General features: G+C 36.0%; 1 protein-coding gene across 3 annotated transcripts in view; it reads left to right on the top strand.

The window, feature by feature from the left end:
• The first annotated feature begins 6,956 nt into the window (after positions 1-6,956).
• The window catches only part of LOC122038525 (endoribonuclease Dicer homolog 1-like), a 40,285-nt gene continuing 26,164 nt past the window's right edge, over positions 6,957-21,077 (top strand). The window contains exons 1-5 of one of the 3 annotated variants that reach the window (XM_042598315.1): positions 6,957-8,305; positions 8,377-8,490; positions 17,112-17,322; positions 17,455-17,849; positions 17,920-18,142. In XM_042598315.1, coding sequence (XP_042454249.1) covers positions 7,328-8,305; positions 8,377-8,490; positions 17,112-17,322; positions 17,455-17,849; positions 17,920-18,142 — 1,921 coding nt within the window. In that variant the 5' untranslated portion in view covers positions 6,957-7,327. The remainder of the gene's footprint in view (positions 8,306-8,376; positions 8,491-17,111; positions 17,323-17,454; positions 17,850-17,919; positions 18,143-21,077) is intronic. The other 2 variants (XM_042598314.1, XM_042598316.1) reach the window with 2 other exon arrangements.

Here is a 21,077-nt window from a genome sequence, read left to right as displayed (position 1 = left end):
ATACTAATTTGTTTGGATTGTAAGTTGAATTGTTGTTATGTAATTGCTAGTTTGTTAGAGATTTCATATATTGTTTTAGATGTTTTGAGTTTTTGTGGTATAATGAAAAGCTATGATTTTTATTAATTTTGTATGGATTTGATTTGCACTAAATTTGTTGTAAAATTTTAATTTATTATTTTTGTCAATTTTTTTTAATATAGTTAAGACCATTAACAGCATATGTTTGCGCGCTGTCGATAGTATTTTCCGCAGCGCGCAAAGCACGTCGCGGATACTATTATTCGCGGCGTGCTTTACGCGTTGCGGAAAATACTATCCGCAGCGCGCAAAGCACACCGCGGATAATAGTATTCGCGGTGTGCTTTGCGCGCTGCGAAAAATACTATCCGCGGCGTGCTTTGCCTATTATCCGCGGCGTGCTTTGCGCGCTGCGGAAAATACTATTCGCAGCGCGCAAAAGCATGCCGCGAATAATTTATGACTTTCAACAGCTTTTAACTGTGCAGCGCGCAATGCGCGCTACGAAAAGTGAATTTGCATACTGCGAAAAGCCATTTTTGTTGTAGTGTTGATAATATGGTTTAAGTTTGATGTATATTTGATATTGGTGCATCAAATGTATAAGTTTAGTCGTACCGAATGGACTTAGAGCTCGAGGGTAGGTAGCCTAATGGAGTGGTTTGGATCTAATTAAGGGGAGATAGTTTGAATTAAGGAGGAATTCAAAGAACTCAAAGGGTAGGAAACCAAATTGAAGAGGAGTTTGGAGGACTCAAGAGCAAGGAGTCATGTAGTCATAATCAAGAAGACACTAAAAAAAACTCTAAATTATATCGCCCAAGCTGAAAGGAGAAGTTTGGAAGACTAAGGAAATGTAGCTCGACTAGAGGGAGGAGAAAGTACAAATCATGGAGGAGCTAAAGACAAAGACATATGTAGCCTATTGATGATTAAATGTTGTAATCTTTGATTTATTATTTAAAGTAGCTTGTATTTGTTAGGATTGGTGAGGGAAGTGATTGGATGACTACAAGGGGTGAATGAAAGTTAACCTACAAATAACAACTTCTATTGTTGCTAATGCCTTACCAAGTTCGCACATAAATTATGCATGATAGAAAAACATAAACTCATAAATTAATCTATAACTGACACAATAATGTAATATAGTCTAAAACTCTCTTTCCTACTCTGTAACCTTTAACTCATTAATGAGTCACTTCCAAAAATCCATTTTCTTACTTCTCATAACTTTCTTGAGAAGAAGAAATCTCTTACAACAACAATAATCTTTATAAGATTGAGATAAGTGAATGCTTAAAGGATTTTGTTATAAGTACAACAAAAGCTCAAGAGATTACACAATCAATAAATTGTTGGCTTTTGAATGCTCCTCGTAGTTCTTCTTTTGTAGCCTCCAACATCTTCATCTTTCACTTTCTACTATGTTGTTATGTTGCTAATCAATTAATTGGATCTACCATCAACCAACTATTTTCTTAATCGCTACAATCTTTAGTTTGCCAATTATTACCTTAGTCTACTAGCTTCCACCATTAATCAACTGATCTTCTGTAGGTCTTAGGTCATCTGACTATTGTAGCTTCAGTGTGTTAGATCAATGACTACATTTTGACTTTCTTGTTGATTCATCAATCGAATAGGCTTCAAATAAAAATATTTTATTCATGAGCCACTAAGCTTGAGTCAACTCTTTTTAGTCAACTTAGCTTATTAGTTGAATGGGAACATCTAATCAATTAGAATCTCAACTATGATCATCTTAATGCTCTAGTCTTTGCATGAGTTGAGAACCACCCTTTTTCAAGGTTACGTGTTTCTCAACTCTTACAACTTGCTAATGAGTTTACCTTCTACAATTTAAATTAGCTATCAAGACCATCTCCCACTAGGTTATTTATCCTTCAGATACCATGGTGGCTAGCGCATGAGGTGTTATCATCATGAGGTCCGGAGTTCGAATCTCGACAAAATCGAGGTAAATGTCTCTCTTATGTGCTAGTCACTATTCCAAAGGCTAGTAGTTGTCCGTGATTTACCTCCTCCGTGTTGGCCTGGGACGGGTTGACGGGGGCGCTGGGAACGAACATATTCACCTTTTATGTCACCATTGATCCTTTAGAAACACTGAATCCTTGGTGTATGATCTCTTAGAAGTCTCATTCCATCCTTCTTCGATTTCTAGTGGACCTTGAGCCACTTAATCAACTAACTTGACCACGCCCAGTTAAGCTCCATGAGCTACTTCAACACTACCTCAATGATTATAGTCTTATGGTCCCTGAGCCAACCTTTTTAAAACTATATCTAACCTCCAAGTTGTTAAGTGTGTTGCTTTGGCCATGCTAACTCATCATCCACACTCAACCTAAAGGAGTCACAAGCTTCATCTGTTTCATATGCATCTTGTCAAGTTCTTGCACAACTTAACACACATATCAAATACATATCATAGTTTAATTTAAATCTTTTGCTTAAATATTAAAATCCATAATCAATCATGATGACTTAGGCTATGATTGCACTATTAGAATTAATGAGGTGATCACTTGGGTAATGGTATAACTACTTGAGGTTTAATTATTAAATATTGGTGCGGAAAGTACCCGACGATTGAACCTAGTTTTGATTATATTAAAGGGTCCAAAATTAAGTTGTCTTGTTATCTAACAAGGTTGATTGAGCTTGCAGAAAAAGTCCTAAGTGTTTTTAGGTAAAAGTCCTAGTGGATTCTAGGCAAGTGGAAAATCCTATGGGGTGGTAACCCTAGGTCCTACGGGGCGGTAACCCTAGGTGAGGAAAAGTCTTAGCTGCGGTTAGGCGGGTGGAAAACCCTAGGAGGTGATAATCCTAGGTCCTAGGAGGTGGTAACCCTAGGTGGAAAGTTTTGACGGGTCGAGTGCTTCGGGCAAAATCCTAGAGTCGGGGACTCTAGGTTGAAATCCTGATGGTTGCGGACCAAGTGGAAGTTTGGGCAGGTCGTGGAGCGGACATCCAACATGAAGACCAGAAGCATCGGGCGCCGAGCAAAAGTCCAGTCGGTTTGGAGGATCGGTCTGACAACAAGTGACTTCTCCTAAGAGGAGTATGTGAGAGCGCGTTCCCCTGTGAGGGAACAGTAGACGTCGGTTCGACGTAGGATTTTCGGAGAAAATTCGAAGTCAAAATCGGGCAGTTCGAAAGTTGTCAAAATTATTTATTTACATATTCTTTGTCATGTGTTAACTCTATTTTGCAGGAAGACTAATGATTCTGCAGGTTGATGTTCGGGTTGGATCGGTCGATGGAACTTGAGATCGGTGGGCCGAACCTCGGGATCGGTCGACCGAACCGGGGATAAGCGGTGACGTGGCCGAGCTGAGTCGATTGGACCAGATGTGCTGGGGATCGATTGACCGAATTGCAGGATCGGTCGACCGAACGAAGAAAGTATATCTGAGTAGAAGAACCGGAAGGCGGACTGATTCAGGTGGGATCGGTCGACCGATCAACGACGAGTCAAACCTGATCCCGAGATCAGGGGATCTGGATCAGATCAAGCTTGGCTATAAAAGGAGGGCTCGACCAGGTGCTTCGACAACAATTGTTGAAGAACAACTTGAGCTCTTGCGTGCACTCTGAAAACCTCTAAACGCTGCTCCAACGACGATCAAGCTAGAAGTTTTATTTCTCCAAGTTGTTGATAACAAGTTTAATTTTGAGCAATACTTGTAAGTTGTATATTTGTACTTGTACTCAATTTTCGAATATATAGTGATTGCCCAACGAAAGTGATCAATGATCACGAGCCTTGGAGTAGGAGTCACCACAGGTTCCGAACCAAGTAAAAAAAAACTTGTTAGCGTTGTTTGTCTTTTCATTATTTATTCCGCTGCGTATTCTGTGTTCTATGAAATGAGTGAAAAAGTAACGCGTGCTATTCACCCCTCCCCCCTCCTCTTCTAGCACGTCTACGATCCTACATTAAAGTCTTGTAGCTTTGAGATATTCCTAAGTTATTTTTGTTAATGCCTAATGTCCTAGATAATAGCACACCTTATGGGGCTTATAAGTCGATTAGCCTAGTCTAGAAATATTATCGATAGTTTATTGAAGTAGTATTGACAATTGACTATAACACTATAGCGATCAATAAAAAATACTATAGCAGTCAACTAAAAGTTGTGTTTGGGGTAATAAAACTTTATACTTATGCTCTAATAGATTGGAAGTCACTAAATGATTAAGTCATCAATCCCTAAAATAAAGCTAAATTGACTAAAAGTTGGGACATAATTCTCGAGATCCAATTGCTATTATTTCTTTCTCTTCCCTCCATTGATCAAGGATTTTGGTTTTTGGAAGTATCATGTCAATTTCTATGTAATAGAGGTTCTATTTGAACTTCAATTGACTAGATAGATTATTCAATCAATTGGAAGAATAATCAATTGATTGAAAGATTATTTTAGTCAATTAATAATATAGCTATTGGAGTCCAACGTTTGAATATGTATTATTTTGTTAATTGGGTTGATATTCCAATTGACAAGAGACATCCAATAAGTGTTCGTTGAACCCATATTATATAAACTGTTAGAAAACTTTTGGGCACTTAGAACTCACCATTTCATATCAAATTCTTTTGTACTCAAGATTATTGGGTTTCCAAATTAAAATTATCCATGAACAAGGATTAGAAGACTTTAAGCCTTAAGCTCTTAGTAATATATTTCTCTTCCCTTAGATTACATTACTATCGTTAAGGAGAGGTGATAAAATTTTATATTACTGTATTGTTGGTGAAATTCTATGTTGGGTCAAGGTCATTGAGAGCATGTGGAAATTCCATCTGTTGGGTCAAGGTTAGTACCTTAGAGGTTTCATACTCAAAATTATAGAGATTTACCCCATTGCCTCTTGTGAAGAGATGGATTAGTGGAATCCTATGAGGGTGATGCACCAAATATGTCATAGGTTATGGAGTACTATAAATGAGCTCTCTGGACCATATATAGTTTATAATGCTAATATTGTTGTCTTTATTTTATACTTTCATATGTATTCTTAGTATTATTTCGTCTATCATGATTATATATATTTTTCACACATGTACACTCACTACTAACCTTGTTTTGAGTTTGTAATTGTACAAGAATTGGCATTCATTTATTCATCCTCCCTCCTAGTTGGACCATTATAATCCTATAGTTTGGTCATGACTCACGATGTGCTTAGATGGTTGGAAGTTTAAATAAAGTGAATAGGTGGAGTTGGTGTGTGTACGGTTTGAAGTGAAGGTGGGAGCAAGTGGTTAAGAAGGACAATTGTGAGATTTGATTTGTGAATTAGTAAATTAGCTTACTTATTTAAATTGAAATTGTTACCATGAGATTTATACAATCACTAAGAGCAACTTTTCTCTTCTACTTCTAATGTTGCGGCAAAAATGTCATTGCGATGATGCGGCGATAAAAATCCACTTAGCACGGAGTGTGACGAAGTGCTTCAGGGTAGGGACACGTGGATGCATCTTGCTGACTTGGAGCTAGGGTTGTAAATGAACCAAGCGTTCATGAACAAGTTTGATGTTCGGCTTGATAAGAGCTTGTTTATGTTCGTTCAATATACATAAGATTAATTAAACAAACAAACTTGAATAACTCGTTAAACTAAACAAACAAGCTTGAACACATATGTGTTCAGCTCGTTAACGTTCGTGAACAACGTTCATGAACAATATTCGTGAACAATGTTCACGAACCATATTTATTAATAAAACTCTTTTCAATATGCTAAATAAATAATAAAATAAAATAAATAAATAAATTTAAATTATCAATTTTAATAACCAATCAAACAATTAAAAGTTTTAAACAATCAAACAAGCTTGAATTGAGAGGTTGGTAACATCTAAACAAACCAAGCTCAAACCAAGCTCAAGTCAAGCTCAAGCCAAGCTTGAATTGAGCTCGGTTATCTTATCAAATAAACTTGAACACCCCAAAACTCGGCTCGACTCGACTCGACTCGTTTACAACCCTACTTGGAGCCAGCTAAATACCGATGGTATCAACTACCAATTCATCAAGTGCTTCACTTTTATATACCTAAGAGTGAATAGATTAGGAATTAGTAGTTAAAAGGGCTAATTATGGTTTACGTGCGTTGGCCAACTAGTTCATTTGCTTAAATTGAAATTATTTTAATTAGAACAAAATGAATAGACCTCAAGTTGAACTAGGGTGAGTCCAAAGTGAGCATTATCTAGAAACTAGCTCCCCTCTCCTTCTTCCAATTGATTATCCCTTTTATTGCCTTAAAGCGATCATGTGGCTAATGGTCAAATGGGAGTTTGAAGATGATTTTGTTATGGGGATTGTTGCCTTGATGCAAGTCATTTAAGAGCTATGCTTGATCTTAACTAAAGAGGAAAAGAGAGAGAAAGAAGGTCCTCTTCACTCTTCTAGATGGCAAAGGTCGGTACACTTGCAGGGAGACAACGACATTAAGGAGAGTTATTAATGCCTACTTAGTTTTTGATGTGTATATTCCACTAATTTCACGTATGAAAACATCAACAAGTCAAGCGCAAAATCTTAAATAGGAAATTCTGAACTGACATAATAGAGCACAACAGCTACATCTGCACTACTCTCCTTACTTTTCCCCAATTTTTTAACATTAATTCCGCTTTATGATTTAAATGAACTATGCATCCCGCGGATAAAATTGTAAACAGGTCATTATTTAAAATTTTGCTAGGAAAGTAGCTTCTGAGTTCTGATCAAATTTATCGCAGCTGATGAGCCAGAAGCCATGACAGCGTCGCATGGGCCAATAAGGCAAGAACCGACCATGGACAACACCGCCTTAACTTTTTTTTTTTTAAATTAATTTTTATTATTCTCATTGATATTAACCTAACCGCGGTCGGAGGTGGCTCCGAATTATTTCGCTATCCTGCGTGGTTTCGTCTCCCAGCGCTTGCAAGTTGCACTTGTGGCAGCGAAGCGAAAGAATCTCTCCGCTTTCTCGCGGAGGCGGCGGCCGAGCAAGCGGGTCTCGAAAGGGGGCCAAATAGAAAAAAATTTATGGATGCGTAAAGCGAGCTAGGGAAAAGAAAGAAGAGAGAGACGCGTTGGTACACCGCCGAATCCAGGAACTCGATTCCTTCGTCGCCCACACACACACTCTCGCTTTTTTGCGTGATTCGTACGGTTTATCACCGCCTCTCTCTCCCTCTGTCTTTAATCTCGTTGTTATTTTGGGATTCCGACGGGTTGCTTGGAGCAGAAGTCTTAGGGGTCGAGGGGCGCAGAAGATGGGGGGCGACTCCACATTGTCCGGGGTGGTGGGCGACGCGGCTACTCTTGTCAGCGGCGGCGATCCGGTCTCGTATTGGTTCGACGTATGCGAGGACGATGGCAGTGGACTCTGCGGCATCGACTTCTCTGACTTCGACCCCTCCGCCCTCCCCTCGCTCGACCACACCGACGAGGAAGGCCTCCTCGGCGAGATCGACCGCATCCTCGACAGCATCAATGGCGACCAACTCCCTTCTTCTCTCATGCCGCTGTCGCCGCCAGTGGAACCTGCCAGTAACGTCCCCGTCGCAGCTGAGCTTGTTGTCCAACAGTGTTTGTCTGTGGAGAACAGTTGTGGAGGCGATGGGGCTAAGGATCGCCGTGAAGTTGTCAAGTTAGAAGATAAGGATGGAAGCGCTTGGAATGGTGGGAGGAAGTACAATAGTACGAAGGAGAAAGTATGCGATCGGAGGGATGAGCGAGGGGCTAATCGCCGTGATCGCTACAGGGAATCTTCAGCGTGGCGTCGTCCGCGACGTCCAGATGAGGGTGGCGATTGGAGGAGGAGAGACGGCGAGTGGGGTAGAAAGAGAGAGCGGGATGGTGGTGGGGAGTGGAGGGAGAGGGATAGCAGAGGAGGGTACTGGGAGCGGGATAAGTCTGGTAAGGTTATCTTCCGAGTTGGCTCATGGGAATCAGGTGCCAACAGGGAAGCGAAGAAGACTAAACTTGATAACGCAGAGCAGGCTAGGAGGAGCCCCGAGAAGAGACCTCAAGAGAAGAGAGAAAAGCCGACTGAGGAGCAAGCCCGTCAGTACCAGCTAGATGTTCTTGAGCAGGCCAAAATGAGGAACACAATAGCTTTCTTGGAGACTGGCGCAGGGAAGACTTTGATTGCAGTAATGCTTATCCAAAGTGTCTGCACAGAGATGCTCAAAGAAAATAGGAAGATTCTGGCAGTATTTTTGGTACCAAAGGTTCCCCTTGTATACCAGGTATTGGGTCAGAAAAGGTTATATCTTTGAGTGTTTGTTGATCTTCTATTTATCAGGAATTTTGTTATTAGCAAGCTGAGGTTATTCGCGAAAGGACTGGGTATAAAGTTGGGCATTACTGCGGAGAGACAGGTCAGGATTTCTGGGATGCCAGAAGATGGCAACGTGAATTTGAGTCGAAACAGGCAAGAAACTCTTTTCTCTATTTTGGTCCTTAATGTATTATTTTGATTAATTGATCCATCAGTCTCACTATTGCTTAGATGCTGATGACCTTGTTAATTCTTCTATTGAAGTAAACATTTTCTGCATCCCATGAGCTATCATCTCTTTAGAACTAACCTTCCAAGCTGTCAGTCCAGCAAGCTAATTCATTTGACTTCCCTCTTTAGTCTTTGGGTTATTTCATGAGGATTTTTTGCTGAAGGCTGAACATGGATTTGCTATAGTCTATATATTGGATTGATGCATTCACCTGTATCAGTTGGTACAACATATTCCTTGGTCAAATCCTGGAACCAATGTCCAGCATATAGTATTAGTAGGTTCCTGATCGACATTTTCACAAGAAAACCTTCAAAGGGAGTTAGCTCAAGGTATCACTGGCTTGATCTGTTGAGATGTAGAATATGCTTGATCTGTTGAGATGTAGAATATGTTTCAAGGATGGTCCTCCAATTTTGGCCAAATTTACCTACTTATCTAGGCTGCAAGTCGTCACTCTTTCATTATACGCCTTTAGCCAGCTTTCAGGTTCAGACATATTCTTATGAGGATAAATACAATAAACTGCAAGTTCAATTGTACAAATGCACAAGCATATATTGTTTTTCAAAATTTATTTTTTTCTAATCCCTCTTTTGGTTCCTTTCCGTCCATTATTTCTTTTATAGGTACTTTTTTCTGTTGATTATGACTATGGATTCCTTGGTTCAATCACACTTCAACATAGAACATCCACCCACATCAACATCCAGTCAACCATAGGCTTTAAAACTTGTTTGGAAGACTATACATCTTAGAATGCAAAGATCATATCCTAATGTAGGCAGAATGTGTTTGTTTGAACAAATATGTCTGATTCAAAACTGACCTGGAGTCTTCTGCAGGAAGTATTGCATTTTTTTGACCTTTTTTTGAGGCAGCGCACAGGTAACTCATTCTCAAGGTCCTTCATTGGAAGTGTAGTGGGTTGGTAAATTTGCTCATATTGCCTTGATAGCTTTTAGTTGAGTGTTAGCACAGGATGGTTTACCTAATTAGTTTGCCTAACTTGGTCCACCAAGTTGGTTGGTACAAGCTTTTTTGTAGAGTGTGTTCATGATCATATTCCTTAAGACCTATTTCCTATAAGGGAGATACGGGAAAGAAAGGGTAGGAGAAAAACTCTTAGGAAAAGATTAAGAAAGATTTCTCTAGTTTTGATTTCTCTCGAACGAAAGAAATACATTTCTCCATTCAATTGTTTCTTTGAAAGGAAGGGGAGGAAACTTAAATTTTGATTTTTTATTTGTTAAAAACATAAAAAATCATAAATATATTTGAAAAGAAAATATCTTTAATTTTTGTAAGGTTGGATATGAGCTCCATTGTAAGCCAAGTTTAATTTGGGCAAAAATCAAATGGTCACTTCGTATCACCCTTTTTGTTAGAAGGGTGCCCCTTTTAAAAAATATTAAAATAGTGCCCTAATATATTTCTTATCTAGAAATACCCTTATTCCAACATTGTTGTAGAAACTATGACATGTTAAAATAAACTAGCTTAATTTAATCAAAATTATTGTAGGTGCTCTTCATAGTTCGTCCCAGGTTATGTGAAGGGAGGTAAATCATGGGTCATCTTATAGTCGGCCGCCAAGTGACTAGGTGGGAGGAGTTTTTTTTCCCAAGGCATACGCCTGAAATCAACCCCTTGCCTTATTGTAGCAAAGCTACCACCCTGTAATCAAAATTATTGCACATAGATCACTTGGTCAAAATTTCTTGATCAAAATTGCTTTCAACTTCAAAATTAGGTCAACATTGTTGTAACAACTATTATCCATAGTTGCTATAATGGTAAGAGTTATGTCATAGCTACTACCATTTATACCCGTGCATGTTAAAATAAACTACCTTAATTTAATCAAATTTACAACACTTAATGGACTATTTTGTCAAAATGCTCTTTATCAATTTGGTCAAAATTGTTTGAACTTATCAAAATTGTTTCAAGTTGGTTAAAATCGGGCCAGCACTACTATAACAACTATTGTCCGTAGCTATTACAATTGTAGCAGCTACACCATAGCTGCTACAACTTGTAGCAGCTATTGAGAATAACTGTTATAATAGTTTTAAACTGATTTTGATTGAGTTGAAGTAATTTTGACTAAGTTGATTAAAAAGTATTTTGATATAACAATTTTCTATGTACAGTAACTTTAATTAAGTTGAGCCGGTTTATTTTAACACATTGTAATAGCTATTCCATAGCTGCCGCACGTAACAATTACGACATAGCTGCTACAACAACATAACATTGGAATAAGAGTATTTTCGGAATGAGAAATACGCTGAGGCATTATTTTGATATTTTTTCTAAAAAGGGGCACCCTTTTGATAAAAACAATAATAGGGGCACACTTTTGATTTTTGCTCATTTAGTTTTTTTTTGCAAGCTTGATAGAATTAATATAAAGGAAAATGGAGAAAAAAAATTTTCAATTATTTTCTTCCCTTTCTCTTTTTCTGACAAACAAAATAGAGTGAAAGTGTTGCTGACAAATTTTTGTTGTCATCTTGCTTCCTTTTGCATTTTCTTCCCCCTTGCTGTTGGGGAGATCTTTTCCTTTCCTTAACCCCGCTAGCACAAGGTGGTTTACCTGGTTGGTCTCCACAAGCTTTTGAGAGAGTGTGCTCATAATCATATCTTTTACTTATGAGCATTTATCTGATTTATTTTCATGGTATTCACTTTATTTTGGTTCACCCTCTCAGTCATGCTAATTATTCATCCACATTAGCCTAAATCTAGCTTACGATTTTTAAACCAAAGTGAGACTAATTAGCTTCACAAGTTTGTAAGAATATAAAATAAGTTTTAGTCAACCGTGCTAGCATGGTATTATCTCAAGGTTCTTAGCTAAATACCCGAATTCATTGTTTGTGGTCCTATCCAAAGCTTATACCACATTTAGCAGTTCACATAATATTGACATATGTTGATTTCTTTTGTGGCTGAAATCCTCTAACACTAAAACAATAATTTTATTAGCCATTCCAATTATTCTTCCTTCTATACATCTATAGGAATGGTAAGATGAACTAAATGCTTCTGAGCTAGTCATGTAAAGTTGGATTTCTGTGCATGGTGTTCTATGGCACGTCCAAAATCATATCCTTAGATATTAATTAGGTGCCCAAAGTCAGTTGTGAATGATACTTGTATTGTGTGATGGACTGTTCATTTATGATCTTTCTAGAAGTATCAATGATAACTTGGTTCAATTTAAAATCTCTCTTGCAACATCTGAAGTACTCTAATAAAAAGTTATACGCTAATTGCAATATCAGTGTGTAATGTTGTGTAAAGATTGAGAAAAAAACATGCACACATGATAATTGAACCTTAACTTTCTTGCATTTAGCAAGATATTGATGGGAAAACCTAATGATAATTGAGATATTTTAAAAAGAATAATAATTTTGATAAGTCTTGTTGAGATACAATTTTCAAGAAACAATTATTGCATCATTAAGTAGTGTAAATTCAACTATTTGGAGTCAACAACAATTATAATAAACAAAGTTTATAAAGGTGATTCCCATCGGTAGGCGATTGACTCATTGTGTAACATTTAAGTGGTTGAAGAGAAGAATAAAAGGGCAGTCCAATGCATGAAGTTCCCTCCAATACGGGGTCCTAGGCAAGAGTCTATTGTACATAACTTTATCTTGCTTTGCTAGAGGCTATTTTCGATACTCGACTAGTGACCTTACATGGAGACAACTTTACCATTATGAGAAGAGAAGACTATTAAATTAAAAATAACTAATATGTATATACAGGTTTTTAAAAAGCGGCTTAGGTGGTAGGCGATCCTTAGTAAGAGAGTGTTTCAAAAGTTAGCCTAATCTAATTGGCTTATTGGGCTCGGTAGATGACTTACCTAAGCGAATTGCTTATGAGGTCCATGCATGTTTAGGGTAAAATAATTTTATATATATATATATATCTCTTAAGTTTTAGGCTCATTTGTTGATAAAAATAATCCTAAATTTTTTAATTGTTTAACATCCCACGTCACCTCAACCCATTGATTTTAGCAATGCTCACACTTCCTCTTCACCCAACGTCAACCATTTTTTTCTTCTATTTTTCAGATAAATTTTGTTTCATGTCCTCTCTATTGCTTCTTTTCCTTCATATATTTATAATTTTTTATCATTTATTATTAGCCCTTCAATTAATTTTGGTTTTCACACCTTCTTTAGATTTGTTTACTTGCACTAAGTTTATTCAACCGCTTCTATTGTTTCTGTTTCTTCATATATTCCTAATCTTTTTCAACATATATTCTTAGCCCTACAATGTTTTTTTTAAATTTGTGATTATTTTCTGTTTTTTTTTATTTATTTTAGAATTCTTAGCCTGGGACTCGTATTGGAGGGAACTTTGTGCATCCTTTCTTTATCCTCTTAAGTACTTTAAAATTTTTAGTCTATTGTTGTGAATCCATTTAAAACTCTTTTAACTTTTATGATTTTAGATTTGATTGTATGATCTTATTTTAATAATATTTTAATGCCAATTGCTCAAGTCCCTTTGTAATAATATTTTATTGCCTACTCAGGCGCCAGGCATCTTGGAGCCGCTTTTTAATACTTCTTTTGTGTGTGTGTCTATATATATATATATATATATATAGATAGAACAATTGTAAACAAATTTACACTCACAAAGAAATATGTCATAATTAATCACAAATAAATAAGTCATAATTGATATTAGTATACACTAGATACATAACAACAACTAACTGTTTCATATTTCATATTTTAACTAAAAAGTAATTACAAAAAAAAATTCTAAGTGTATTGTGATCAAATATTGAAAAATTTAATAATAAATTTGAAAAGATGTAAGAGAATTGGGAAAACGTACTTAGGGAAGATAAGTATTAGGTGGGAGGCTCAGCTGAACAAAGTCTTTTGGGATGGGGTAATGGGGAGAATTATGAGTACTTTATAATCATTAAATTAGTATTTTATTAGAAAAATATTTTTTCTTAGGCTTTCGTGGATTGGTCATGATGACCGGTTATGGCCGGTCCCAAGCCCGGATAAAGGAGGAGGGTTGCGTTAGGTTGCCAGCCAGCGTCAAACTATGACAAATATTTTATGAATGAATCCATTAAACTATTGTGCTAATGCTAGGTTGTTCCCCGGAAGGAACGCGTTGCAGGGTCCGACTGTAACGTCTCGGCAAGGACCGCTACATCTCCAGAACTCGGGTGTAGTGATAAATATGCAAGAGTTCGCGTTATAGGGTCCGACTGTAATATCTCAGCAAGGACCGCTACATCTCCATGAGAACTTGGGTGTAGTGTTAAATAGGCAAGAGTTCTCACACCATAGGTTAGATAAGAACAAATATGATAGGAAAACTAATAATCTAAGATTTGGAACATGGAACATGGAACTGGAACTCACTGGTAAATCAATGGAGGTAGTAGATATGATGAGGAGAAAATTAATATTTTGTGTGTACAAAAGACAAAATGGACAGGTGAGAAGGCAAAGATGATAGAGAACTCAGGTTTTAAGTTATGGTACACTGGAAAGAGTAGAGCAAGAAATGGAATGGGTATTATTGTAGATAGTTTGTTAAAGGATGAAGTTGTAGGAGTAGTTAAAAAAGGAGATAGAATTATAACCCTTAAAATAATAGTGGCAAAAAAACTATGAACATAATTAGCGTATATGCACCACAAGTAGAATTAGATGAAGCTACCAAATCAAGATTTTGGGAGGACTTAGATGAAATATTACAAAATATTTCACCAAATGAAATGATTTTAATAGGAGGTGATCTAAATGGGCATGTTGGAGTGAAAAATGAGGAATATGAGAGAGTACATGGGAGCTATGGGTTTGAAACGAGGAATGAGGAAGGGAAAACTATATTAGATTTTGCGATAGCATATGACCTTATATTAGCTAATACGTTTTTTAAGAAAAGAGAAGAACACTTAGTCACATTCAAAAGTGGGAATAATAAATCGCAAATTGACTTTCTTATGGTTAGGAAGAAGGATAGAAAGATTTGGAAAGATTGCAAAGTCATCCCTGGAGAAAGCTTAACTACCCAACATAGGGTAGTAGTGTTGGATATACGCCTTAAACATAGTATCAATAAAAAGAAAATATATACAATTCCTATAATTAAGTGGTGGAAGTTAAAGGATGGGAAGCAACATATATTTAAGGAGAAGATAGAAGTACAAGCATTAGGTGAAATATATGATGACTCTAATACAACATGGGATAAGATGGTATCAAAGTTAAAAATAGTAGCTAAGAGTGTCCTCAGTGAGTCAAAGGGACATGCACCGCTAAGTAAAAAATCTTGGTGGTGGAATGAGAAAGTACAAGAGAAAGTGAAGGAAAAACGAATAGCTTATAAGGAATTATATATTTGTAAGAATGAGGAAAACTTAAAAAAAAAAATACAATAGCCAAGAAAGAAGCTAAGAAAGTGGTGAGTGAAGAAAAAAATGAAACTTTTGAACGGTTATATCAAAAATTGGATACAAAAGAAGGGGAAAGAGACATTTATAGAATAGCTAAAGTGAGAGAAAGAAAAATAAGAGATCTTAGTCAAATAAAATGTATTAAAGATGAATGTAATAGGGTATTAGTAAGCGATGGAGAAATAAAAGAGCGGTGGAAGAGGTATTTTCATCAACTTTTTAATGAAGGTTTAGGAGACCAACTTAACTTGGGTAATTTAATTAGGTCAAATGAGCATCGAAATTTTAATTTTTATCGTAGAATTCAAACTTCAGAAGTAAAACAAACTTTAAATGAGATGCATGAAAAAAAGTTGGACCGGATGATATTCCGATAGAGGTGTGGAAGTGCTTAGGAAACAAGGTATTGAATGACTTACAAAATTATTTAACGTGATTGAAAAGAAAAATGCCGATCAATGGAGGATAAGTACTCTAGTTCCTTATATAAGAATAAGGAGACGTCTGAATTATGTAAACTATAGGGTATTAAACTAATGAGTCATACTATGAAACTTTGGGAAAAGTAATAGAAAAAGATTAAGGAAGGAGACCATGTGAGAAAATCAATTTGGGTTTACGCCGAAGTCGACGATAGAAGGTATACATCTTCTTAGACAATTAATTGAAAAATATCGGGAGCAAAACAAGATCTACACGTGGTATTCATTGACTTAGAAAAGCGTATGATAGAGTCCCAAGAGAAATTATATGGCGAATTTTAGAAAGAGAGGTGTTAGCGTAACATATATTGAACTAATTAAGGATGTGTATGAGAATGTAACGAAGGAGACTTAGTCAACGTGTTGCTTAACGATAAAATAGACATAGATCAAAATGTTGTGGCTTTAAACACGAGAATTGAAGAACTGATTTACTTTCTTGTTTCAGATGATATTATTTTGGTAGATACGTGAGGAGTAAAAATGTGGGAATCACACAGAAGAAAAGGTTTAAGCTTTGTAGATTACAATATATGGAATTTAAGTTTAGCAATATTAGAAGTAATGAAACAATTGTTAAGATAGGAGAGGACGAGTTGCCTGGAACCGAGCGATTTAAATATTTAGGATCATTTTTACAAAATGATGGAGGAATTGAGAGAGATGTCTTACATAGAATACAATGGGTGAAATGGAGGGGAGCGTCGAGTGTTTTATGTGACCGTAAAGTACCTCTTAAACTTAAAGGTAAGTTCTATAAAATCGCAGTTAGACCTGCTATGTTATATGGAGCTGAATGTTGGGCTATGACTCGAGCACACGAGCAGAAGATGAGAGTTGCAGAGATGAGGATGTTAAGGTAGATGTGTGGACATACGAAGATGGACAAAATAAGAAATGAGAGCATTAGAGAAAAAGTCGGAGTTGCATCTATTGAGGGAAAACTCCGAGAGACACGTTTAAGATGGTACGGACATGTACTTAGACGACCAATAAATGCTCCAGTTAGGCGATGTGAAACTATGATAAATATGCATATCAAACGAGGAAAAGGAAGACCAAAAAAGACTTGGTTAGCAACAATAAAACAAGATAAAATTTATTTAAATATAGATGATGATATAATAGGAGATAGAGCTCAATGACGTAAAAGGATTCATACAGCCGACCCCACCTAGTGGGAAAAGGCTTGGTTGTTGTTGTTTCGTGGATTGCTTGGGCCGTCTAGGTGATCGGCTTGAGCCCCCTTCTAAAAGGGTCGCCTAACAATTAGGTGAAGTTTTAAAACTAGGATAATAAACTTCCTCTTTGAAAAATCTTTGCTTTTTAGAGAAAAATTCTTTTTGTAGGTTCATGCATTTGGTTTTCTTAGTCTCTCATGTATGCTTTAAAGTCTGCTGTTAAAAGTTTTCATCACCTTATGGTGGCATTCCTCAATGTTTCAACTTGATGATTGTATAAAATTTATTGCAGCATTTTGGAATCTGATGTTGTAATGGTTGTAGATAGCAAAGTCGGAAGTGAAAAATTGTTATTAGAGCTTTGATAGCGCACTCTAGTTGTATTTAAAGAGAGTGTTTCATTGCAGGTTCTAGTTATGACAGCTCAAATCTTGTTGAACATTCTCAGGCACAGTATACTAAAAATGGAATCAATTAATCTTTTAATTTTGGACGAATGCCATCATGCTGTGAAAAAGCATCCGTATTCTTTGGTGATGTCTGAGTTCTATCATACAACTTCAAAAGATAATCGACCAGCTGTCTTTGGTATGACAGCTTCTCCTGTCAACTTGAAAGGTATGATTTTTTTTTAATAGTCTTCCCAGCTTGATTATGTACACAGTTTTATACTTTTTTTTTAATCATAATATTTCATCTGGAAGTTCCATCTTCAGAGTAGCAGTAAATCTTATTACCCATTGTCTACAGGAGTTTCTAGTCAGGAAGACTGTGCAATCAAGATTAGGAATCTTGAAACGAAACTAGATTCTATTGTGTGTACAGTGAAGGATAGGAGAGAGCTGGAGAAACATGTCCCAATGCCCTTGGAAATTGTTGTGCAATATGATAAAGCAGCTGTCTTATGGTCCCTTCATGAGAAAATAAAACAAATGGAAGTTGAAGTCGAACAAACTGCTCATTCAAGCTCTAGAAAAAGTAAGTGGCAGTTTATGGGAGCCAGAGATGCTGGTTCCAAAGATGAACTGCGATTGGTGTATGGTGTTTCTGAGAGGACAGAAAGTGATGGTGCTGCTAATTTGATACAGAAGTTGCGGGCTATTAATTATGCTTTAGGTGAGCTTGGGCAGTGGTGTGCTTACAAGGTAGGTCTCTAATCATTATTGCTTCATATTTTCTTTTGCGACAGTGACATATGACAGTACATTTTTTCAGGTTGCAGTTTCCTTCTTGACAGTTTTGCAGAATGATGAAAGGGCTAATTACCAGCTTGATGTTAAATTTCAAGAATCATACCTGAAGAAAGTTGTTGCGTTGCTGCAATGCCAGCTTTCCGAAGGTGCTGCCAATGGGAATGGTGTAAAGGATGCTGATATGCATATCTCTGATGCTCAAAAGGCTGATGAAATTGAGGAGGGCGAACTACCTAACAGTCATGGTCAGTGTTCTTAATAGTTAAATTTGTAGCAGCAAGGTTGTCTGATTGAGGTTGAAATCGTGAATTCTTTTGGTGATTTTACAAATCATGTATTATCGTGAATCATAAGGTTGACGCTAAACAGATAAATAAGTAGGAAAACTAACTAAAATTTACAAGAATATCCATTATGATTAATAAAGTATATTGTCACCAATAATTAAAATGAATTATGTAACAAAAGAGACTAACGGCTATATTATTAGATTAATATCCCCAAAATGTCCTTAAATGTTTTATCTATTTTTTGTATGAGCATACACACACGTATAGATAACTCTAAGAGAGATATATCACAATCACGCCATATCCTCTCTACTTTAAATGTCATTATCCTTATTATCTTGGTCTAGCTTAACTATCTTGACCTTTTCTTTTTTCCTCTTCACTTTCTTCCTCGATAATTTCTTATAAAAGATGAAGTCTCTAATGTCTTGGTCAATAGGTTCGATGGTGCTTGTTGAGGATTAGGGTTGAGAGACATTGATGTCTTTGGTTGAAGTTAGGACAATAGAGGATGAATGTTCTCAAGGAGTATAGATGTAGATGATGGTTGTAGAAGATGACTAGATGAGGGTTGTATTTGTTAGGATGCATAAGAAATACAATCATGGACATCATCATCCTCTAGTCAATAATTGGTTGCAAAAATCAGCATTAAAATTTGTCCTTTGATTGAAGACACATGCGGAAGAAGCCACTGAAGCTTCAAACGAACTTGATCCTGATTGTGAGATATCTAATGAGAGAGTTGACAGATATCCACTTGGAAGTTATCCTTTGATGACCGAAGTGTTATTGACAATGAGTCACCGATGAAGTTAGCAACCTTTGGTATTTAAAGAGTTGAAGATGATATTGACATGTGAAGGGTTGAAGATGAATCACAAATAGAATAAGGAATGAAGATTCTTTAACCTAAATTAATTATATAGAACTATTTATTTGTCAAGTTACACTTAATTAATGGCTAAGTTTAGAATTGAAAATTGATTGATTGGTACTGAATTAGTTCAAATCATATTGGGTCACACTGATTCTTGACCCAAACAATTCACTCATATTGTTCAAACTGATTTGGGTGTGGATCAAATAAAATTGTGCAATTCAAATTGTGAATTTTAAGACTTTTATAACTATGGTTGGTACTTTTTAAAAAGTTTGATATTTGTTTAGGATTTGCCTTATTTTGGAATATAATTTTTGCACAAGTGCAAGTGAACGTATATTACTATATCTATATGAAAGTATGCATAGTATGCCTGCTCTTATTACAGCCGAACTCTTCAAGAAAACTTTTCTATCTCTTCAACACTTTAAGATTTACAGCCAAGAAATAAAAACTCATATAACCACTTATAATTGTATTTAATATTTAGCTTTTTGGAGGTAGTTTCAATATGGGAAAATACCCGCTGTTCACTAAATTTGTTAGATCAAATAGTTGGTTATTTATTACTGCAGCAGTTTGAACTTGTTGATTATTCACTAGAAGTCTAGAACAGAATAGTTTATTGTAATTTACGATGAATAATGCCACTCCTATAGCCTTCATTTAAGATACCGATCAGTGATCTATTCAATGCTTTGCTAGAATTAAGGGTGGACATGTTTTGGTTTATCGGGTGGTGAAGAAAATTGAAACCAAACAAAGGATTTCAGTTTGAAAAATCCAAACCAAAACTGAACTATTTTAGTCAGTTTAAAACCAAACGAAAAACTTTTAGTTTGATTCTGTTTGAAACTTATAGTTAAAAATAAATACAACAACAATAACTAAGTCTTATCCCACTAGGTGGGATGACTATATGAATTCTTCTACGCTATTGAGCTCTATCCCATACTATATTATCATTTATATTTAAATAAATTTTATTTTTTTTATTGTTGCTAATCAAGTTTTCTTTGATCTTTCTCATCCACTTTGATATGTACATTTGTCATAGTTTCATATCGCCTAATTGGAGCATCTATTGGTATCTACATACATGTCTGTATCATCTTAAATACGTCTCTCGGAGTTTTTTCTCAATATGTGCAATTCCAACTTTCTCTCTAATATTTTCATTTATTATCTTGTCCATTCTTTTATGTCCATACATCCATCTTAACATTCTCATCTCGACAACTCTCATCTTCTACTCATGTGCTTGAGTCATAATCCAACATTTAGCTCTATATAATATAGCATGTCTAACCGTCATTTTGTAAAATTTTCCTTTTAGTCATAGAGGTACTTGATGATCACAAAGAACACCTAATGCTCTCCTCCTTTTTAACATTCTACTTGACATTTCTCTCAATCCCTTCCCGCTTTTGTAAAATGATCCTAAATAATTAAAGCTCTCAGTTACAAACAACTCGTCATCTCTTATCTTAACCATTACGTCTAATATTACTAAACTTAAATTCTATATATTGTCTTTATTCTACTAAACCTAAGACCTTCACTTCTAGTGTTTTTTTGCCATGATTCGAGTTCAGCATTTTGTCCTTTTCAGGTTTCATCTACTAAATCAATATCACCTGCAAACAACAAACATCATAGTATCGTATCTTGAATGTGTCTATCATTAGTATAAAAGATGGATTCTTTGAACTCTATTTTAAATTTTTTCTAGATCAACGAATATCATATGTAAGTTTTGTTCCTGTTCTCGATATTTTTCAATTAACTGTCAAAGAAGATGTATAACTTCTGTTGTCGACCTTTCAGGTATAAGTCCAAATTGATTTTTGGTCATCGTGATCTTTTTCCTTTGTTTTTTTTTCTATTATTTTTTTCCAAAATTTTATGATATGATTCATTGGTTTAATATCCCTATAGTTTAGATAATTTTGTACGTCTCATTTATTCTTATATAAAAGAATTAGAGTATTTCCACTCATCAGACAT

This window comes from Zingiber officinale, chromosome 1A (assembly GCF_018446385.1).
Source record: "Zingiber officinale cultivar Zhangliang chromosome 1A, Zo_v1.1, whole genome shotgun sequence".
Taxonomy (NCBI): Eukaryota; Viridiplantae; Streptophyta; class Magnoliopsida; order Zingiberales; family Zingiberaceae; genus Zingiber; species Zingiber officinale.
The sequence above is the reverse complement of the archived record's forward strand: the minus strand, read 5'-3'. Positions and strand labels throughout refer to the sequence as shown.